This window comes from Purpureocillium takamizusanense, chromosome 9 (genome assembly GCF_022605165.1).
Source record: "Purpureocillium takamizusanense chromosome 9, complete sequence".
Classification (NCBI taxonomy): domain Eukaryota; kingdom Fungi; phylum Ascomycota; class Sordariomycetes; order Hypocreales; family Ophiocordycipitaceae; genus Purpureocillium; species Purpureocillium takamizusanense.
In genome coordinates, this window is record NC_063076.1 from 2,020,996 (window position 1) to 2,028,148 (window position 7,153).

At 56.2% G+C, this 7,153-nt stretch overlaps 2 protein-coding genes across 2 annotated transcripts; both read left to right on the forward strand.

Moving 5' to 3' along the window:
• The first annotated feature begins 319 nt into the window (after positions 1 to 319).
• Positions 320 to 6,192, forward strand: IQG1 (iqgap- protein). The gene is made up of 2 exons (XM_047991106.1): positions 320 to 5,371; positions 5,446 to 6,192. Exons 1-2 carry the CDS (start codon positions 753 to 755, stop codon positions 5,834 to 5,836), a joined length of 5,010 nt encoding a protein of 1,669 aa, XP_047847116.1. The 5' UTR covers positions 320 to 752; the 3' UTR covers positions 5,837 to 6,192.
• A 266-nt stretch (positions 6,193 to 6,458) lies between these two features.
• Positions 6,459 to 6,776, forward strand: JDV02_009443 (uncharacterized protein; the record flags this gene model as incomplete). Its single annotated transcript, XM_047991107.1, has 2 exons — positions 6,459 to 6,481; positions 6,536 to 6,776. 2 exons carry the CDS (start codon positions 6,459 to 6,461, stop codon positions 6,774 to 6,776), a joined length of 264 nt encoding a protein of 87 aa, XP_047847117.1.
• Positions 6,777 to 7,153: the final 377 nt, after the last annotated feature.

Here is a 7,153-nt window from a genome sequence, read left to right on the forward strand (position 1 = left end):
GTGGCTGAGATGCCCCTGCCATCCTTCAGGTGTGCTGATACTGCCTGCACAGAAGAGGAGCCTACAGGGTCTGCCAGCCAGCCACTGTGGGCGGGGCCCGCAATTGCCACAACGGGCCACATTGGCGAATCAGACGCACCGTACTGCGGTTGCTGGGTGGTTGCTCCCTGCTTTGTTTACCTCACGTCGACCCCATCCGCCTCCAGGGCAGCGCAGGGCGGCCCCGCGTCGCCGGTACTGGCCTGTACCTGGCTCCCCTCCGCCGCTGCCACGCTACGCCGCGTCGCCCACAGACTTTAGGTACCGTGCCGTACCAGATCCCACCCGATCGAAGTTAGGCCGGCCATGGAACGTCCTTCCCTGTTCATCGCAGCCGCCTTCCCCCTCCCTTGCTCGTCATCCCTCGGATCTCTTCAGTCTGCATCGAGCAGACTCGGGTTCAGGCTGCGACGACGCTGGCATTTTCTCGACAGCTCAACATCTCGCCGCGACATACCATCCTACCCGCCCCGATACTCTCCCTCGGCGCGCACACCACGCACACACGCATCCCTCACCTCGCTCATCTGTCCCGCGCGTCATAAGGGGGCCTCCGCATTCCAGCGCTGCATCACGCCACGGAACAATGCTCTGACGCCCGCCCACGGCGAATCCATCTCCATTGCCGCGCACCACGAGCCCACAGCAGCCGAGAGCAACCGTCGCGAGGCCCTGGTGACCGCGGCCCGCACCAGAGGGCGAGACATCCAAGCATGTCTTTCCAACCTCCGCCTCTTCGCCATGCGCATACCGCCGACTTCGCCTCCAACAACATCCTCAACCGATACCCTTCCACCACATCCTCATCCGCGTCATCAGGCTATTCCTACGCGTCTGACCGCAGCCTCAACACCCAATACACATCAGCCTCCGCCAACAGCGGCCAGGCGTCGCCCCCCGTCCACAGACATAAGCGCGGCCAGAGCGATGTCCTGGCCCGCGCACGGCACTTCGAAGCAGGAGGAATGACCGGCTCCAGCGGCGGCCAGATCGCCCATCATGGCTCTCCGCGCCCGTCGCTTCGGCCTCTTCCACAGGCCCCCGCGGCCTCCGCCAGGCGGTCGCCCGTGACGCCGCCGCACGCCTCTCAGATGAGGCACGAACGCGGCAAGAGCTTCGATGTTGGCAAGCTGTCGCTGGCACAGACCGACGGCGCCTCCTCGCCAACGTCACCGTCCTCGCGCCCCCTGCCCATGCGCCCAAATTCTATGCTGCTGACTCGGTCCGATTCTGTCATGGGGGGCAGCACCGGCGTGCCTCACAACAACTCCCTGCAGCAGGTTCACACGGCTCACATCGGCCGCCCCGATCTCGAGCTGCTCGGCCGCTCCTCCACCAGTCAGCTGCGCACACTGTCACGACTCGCGCATTCCGAATCCGCAGAGGATTTTGTCATCACCTCACCCGCACAGGAAGTAGTCGGCCTCCGCGGCCGGCGTCGCCTCCAGCGCGCAGACAAGCCCGACAACACGCGAGGCTCCAAGACAGCCGGCTACGGTTGGGAGGGTAGGAATTGGATGGATAAGCAGCGTCAATTTCTCCAAGCGTATGAGTATCTCTGTCACATCGGCGAGGCCAAGGAATGGATCGAGGACGTCACGCACAAATCACTTCCCCCCATCGTCGAGTTGGAAGAAGCCCTCCGCGACGGTGTGACGCTTGCCCAAGTCGTCGAAGCGCTCAATCCCGATAAGCGCTTCCGAATATTTCACCATCCCAAACTCCAGTATCGTCACTCTGACAACATCGCCATCTTCTTCCGATATCTCGACGAGGTAGAGTTGCCTGACCTCTTCCGATTCGAGCTCATCGATCTATACGAAAAGAAAAACATCCCCAAAGTCATATATTGTATCCATGCGGTGAGCTGGCTGCTATACCGCAAGGGCATTGTCGACTTTCGCATAGGCAATCTCGTGGGCCAGCTGGAGTTCGAGCACCATGAACTGGAAGCGATGCAAAAGGGCTTGGATAAGTTGGGGGTCAACATGCCTAGCTTTGGTAATATGGGTGCAGACTTTGGCGTGCCCGAGCCCGAGCCCGAGCCAGAAGAAACGGAGGAAGAGCGCATCGACCGAGAACTCGCCGAGAACGAGGCTGCCATTGTCGACATGCAGGCGCAGATGCGTGGCGCGTTGCTGCGGGTACGTCTTGGAGACACGATGCAGCGGCTGTGGGACAGCGAGGAGTGGCTCGTCGACCTGCAAGCTCGCATTCGCGGCGACTTCACGCGTCAAATCATGGGCTATCGACTCCAGATGCGACGATCCGCTATATTCGTGCAAAGCGCCGCCCGAGGATTTTTGGTCCGGCGACAACAGCAGAAGAGTGACAAGTTCTGGAAGGCTGTTGAGCCAGAAATTTTGGAACTGCAAAGCCTGATTCGGGCAAACAAGGCCCGGCACGAGGTACGAGACGTGAAGTCCATGCTCTCAGCGTGCAAGGGACCCGTCCGGGAGATTCAAGCTGTCTCTCGCGGGTTCCTGGTCCGCAAAAATCGCCTTGTACAGCAGCAGGAGTCCAAGGAGGCCACCGGATCAGTCCAGAAACTCCAAGCCCTTGCTCGAGGAATGCTGGTCCGGGCTCACCTCGGCCAAGACCTGCACCTGTTGGAAGGCGAAGGCTGTGCAATTGCTGGCTTGCAAGCCGCTGCCCGGGCCTTGCTGACCAGAACTCAGATCGGCCGCGAGCAGGACGCTCTCCGCGCACACGGCCCGCAGTGGACGAAGCTCCAAGGCATTATTCGAGGTATTGCTGCTAGAGAGAGCCAAAAGGCTCTTCGCGCTGAGCTGAGGCAGGCTGCTCCCGAGGTCGCTCGGCTGCAGGCGGCGATGCGAGCAGCCGCTGTGCGTCGGAGTGTAGCGGACCAGCTCGAAGCGCTGGACGGAAGCAAGGACGAAGTTCTCGCGGTTCAGTCCCACGTTAGGGGTATGCTGGAAAGGAATAAGGTCCAGGCCTTGCAGCGGCAGCTCACCGGCCACGAGGCCCAAGTGGTCAGCCTGCAAGGCCTCATCCGTGGCTTCGTCCGTCGCAAGCAGCACGCGGCGCTACTCGAGGAACTCAACTCCCACAACGAACACATTGCCGCCTTTCAGGCTATCCTCAAGGCCATGATGGTTCGCGCGAACGTCGACGACATTCTCACTGAGCTCATGGAAGAGGAAGGCTCCATTATAGCCATCCAAGCCGCAGCCAAAGCGTTCCTCGTCCGTGCCCGCTACGAGGAAAAGAAACAATACTTCAACGAGAACATGAAAAAGGTTATCAAGATTCAGAGTTTTGTCAGGGCTAAAGTGCAAGGCGAAGCGTACAAGAGTCTCACCACGGGCAAAAACCCGCCTGTCAATGCGGTAAAAAATTTTGTGCATCTGCTTAACGACAGCGACTTCGACTTTAATGAGGAGGTAGAATTCGAGCGGATGAGGAAGACGGTGGTACAGCAAGTGCGTCAGAACGAGATGCTGGAGCAGTACATCGATCAACTCGACATCAAGATTGCTCTCCTGGTCAAGAACAAGATTACCCTCGACGAGGTTGTACGGCATCAGCATAATTACGGGGGCAGCTCTATGGGTATGCTCGCCAACTCGAGCATGTCGTCGGCGAACCAATTCGACCTCAAGGCACTCAACAAGAGCTCGAGAAAGAAGCTCGAATCTTATCAGCAGCTCTTTTTCAGCCTGCAAACACAGTCACAGTATCTCGCACGACTGTTCAAGCGGGTTCGTGAGCAAGGCACCGCGGATAAGGAGTGCAAGAGAATCGAGCTTCTTATGATGAGTCTCTTTGGCTACGCGCAGAAGCGACGAGAAGAGTACTATCTGCTAAAGCTCATCGCGAGGTCCATTCGGGAGGAGATCGAAGGCTCCGTGGTCCTCCAGGAGTATATCCGCGGCAACTACTTCTGGGCGAAGCTCCTCGGCAACTACACACGCTCGCCCAGGGACCGCAAGTACCTGCGGACTCTCCTTGGTCCGCTTATCCGCGATAACATCATCGAAGACCCAGCTCTCGATCTCGAAAGCGACCCTATGCAGATTTACCGGTCAGCTATTAACAACGAAGAGTTGCGCACTGGTCGCCCGGATCAACGACCGCTCGACGTACCCCGCGAAGTTGCCATCCGCGACCCTGAGACGCGACGCCTCTTCATCGACCATCTACGAGACTTGCGTGAGATCTGCGACCAATTCTTCCTGGCCTTGGAAGACCTTCTGCATAAGATGCCCTACGGCATAAGGTTTCTCTGCGGCCAGATGTTCGAATCACTTTGTCAGCACTTCACTCGCGAGCCGCAGGAGAACTTGCTGCAGATCGTGTCTAACTGGCTCTGGAAATTCTACCTTCAGCCGGCTGTCACCACCCCTGAGCAGGTCGGCGTGATAGAGAAGTCGCTGAGCCCCCTGCAAAAGAGAAACTTGAGCGAGGTTGCCAAGGTGATTGGGCAAATAGCGTCCGGCCGGCCCTTTGGTGGCGAGAACATCTACCTTCAACCCCTGAATGCGTTTGTGGCCGAGTCTGTCGAGCGCCTGCGACACCTTACTGGCGAGCTCATCTCGGTACCGGATGCCGAGCGAACGTTTGACATCGACGAGTTCAACGACCTCTATGCCAAGAACAAGCCGACACTGTACATCAAGATGACGGACGTTTTCGCTATCCATAACCTTGTCGCGGCGGAGCTGCCGGCCATGTGCCCGAACCGGGACGATGTCCTCCGAGAGATCATGCAGGACTTGGGCAGCGCCAAGAACAACGAGAACGAGATGAATGCGGCTGGCACGTCGGACATTCACATGTTCCTCACGCCCAAGCTTCACGATATCGAGGACCCCGAGGCGGAGGTCAAGGCGCTATTCATGGAGACGAAGCGCTGTGTCCTGTATATCATCCGGGTGCAGACTGGCGCAAATCTCCTTGAGATACTGGTGAAGCCCATTTCACCAGAGGATGAAGCCAAGTGGGACTCGATACTTCACGAGGACTTTTCGGATGGCAGCAACTCGCGAGGAGCCTACTCGGACGCCAACAAGATGGTGGACCTGACCAGGATGACTTATTACGAGCTCAAGCGTACTGCGCTTGAGAACGTGATGAGACTGGAGCAGATGGGCCGCATTTCAAAGCACAACTTTTATCAGGACGTGCTCAACGCCATCGCCAGCGACATACGCTCCAAGAGCCGCAGGCGGGTACAGAGGCAGCGAGAGCTGGATGGCGTGCGCCTCACATTGGGGAACCTGCACGAAAAGGCAAAGTATCTTGAGCAGCAGCGGAAGAGCTACGACGATTACATAGAGCAAGCCATGGCGACGCTGCAAAACAAGAAAGGGTAAGCAGCCGCACGCACTTGTCACTGAAAAGCGGCTCGCGAAACGATGCTAACAAAGCCCCTCGCGTGTACAGGAAGAAGCGGTTCCTCCTGCCATTCACCAAGCAATACAATCATCAGCGCGAGCTGGAACGAAGCGGCCGGGTGCCCAAGTTTGGGAGCTACAAGTACAGCGCGCGGGCGCTCTCGGAGAAGGGCGTCCTCGTGTCTTGGAACGGGCTGAGCGACCGCGACTGGGACAAGATCAACCTGACGATTTCGTGCGACGAGGTCGGTGTCTTCGCCATCGAGGGCTCCCGGGGCCACATCCAAATGCCCGGGGCGAGCGCATTGGTGCCCATTGAAGACCTGCTGCAGGCGCAGTTTGAGTCGCACCAGTTCATGAACCTGTTTGAGGGCAACCTCAAGCTCAACGTGAACCTGCTGCTGCACCTCGTGTACAAGAAGTTCTACCGGACGCAGTGAAGGCGTCTTCTTTCCTACCGTTGTGTTCTGACTCGTCTGGATACCCCCGCTCGTCTGGCATGGGCGCCTACTACTACAACGTATAGAAGAGATTGCTCTCAATGGGTTGGGGAAGAGGTTTGCGGGAGTTTGGCAGCGGTCGAGGGGCATAAGCTTGGGAGTTTGCATGGCCTTGTCTTTCGTTTACATTTTCAAGGGACGGGACTGGACGGGAGCAATGACGAGAATAAGCACCGCATGACAGACGGACTGTATGTATGTATTCATGGAAGCGGGCAGTGCAAGGAAGTATCCTCTTGTGCACGTTGGAAATACAATATACACGCGAACTGAGGTGGGCTGAAGGCAGCTTGACTAAGGCCCTGCTCGGCACGCGCGGTTACGATAACCGGGCTTTTTGAAAAGTGACTTTTTGAGAGGGCATAACTGCAGCAGGGGGGTCAAAGTACCCCTTTTGACCCGTTTTTAACCCCTATCAGCAAGTTATGTATATAAGCTTCGCCGCCTGCCTAATCGGGTCAGCAATTAGATTCTGCCGTAGTCTACGGGGGTCTTTTTCGTATGGCTAGTCCGTAATGCCTTTAATATGCCCTTAAATATAGCACTTTTATAACCGTTAGAGATGCCTCCGCGCTATAGGAACCGGTAGACTGCTACTCGTTATGTCGACATAGAAGACGGTTAATAGCCTATAAATAGCGCTCTAATTATCGTGAGGGGCGATGCCGACGAAGAGACTGCTGCCGTTGCTACTATCGAAGAGATTGCTGCCGCTGCCGCCGACGAAGAGACTGCTACCGTTACTACCGACGAAGAGACTGCTGCCGTTGCTGCCGACGAAGAGATTGCTACTGTTGTTACCGACGAAGAGACTATTACCGCTATTGCCGACGAAGAGATTGCTACCCTTGCCGAGTCGATAGAAGAGATAGAGTCCTAGGCAATTTCGTAGTTAATTACGTCGAGTAAGGTAATAAAGCCGAAGACGAAGAAGACTATAGCTAAGGCGCTAGCGAAGCCGCTATAGTATCTATAGAAGCTAGAGATAACGATCTTATTCCTTAAGTACCTATAGGAAGCCCGTAATAAAGGTCGTCTTGACTTAGATAAGAACGCTTAGTTAAAGATTATAATATTAACGATTATACCTTATTTAAAAGCCTACTTTCTATCTCTATCTCTCGACTAGACTAAGGACCGGCTACTTAACTATTATCGTAACCTTAAGAAGAAATACCGTTACTTCTTATAGATAAGGGATTATTATAGTACCGGCTCGAGCTATAATAAGGATATTAGTCTTATTACAGTAATAGA

What these genes read in the sequence shown, in the direction of transcription:
- IQG1 (XM_047991106.1), top strand. Translation starts at nt 753, where the DNA reads ATGTCTTTCCAACCTCCGCCTCTTCGCCATGCGCATACCGCCGACTTC. An exon ending in ACGCTGCAAAACAAGAAAGG is followed by an intron (nt 5,372 to 5,445) that starts GTAAGCAGCCGC and finishes TCGCGTGTACAG; the next exon opens with GAAGAAGCGGTTCCTCCTGC.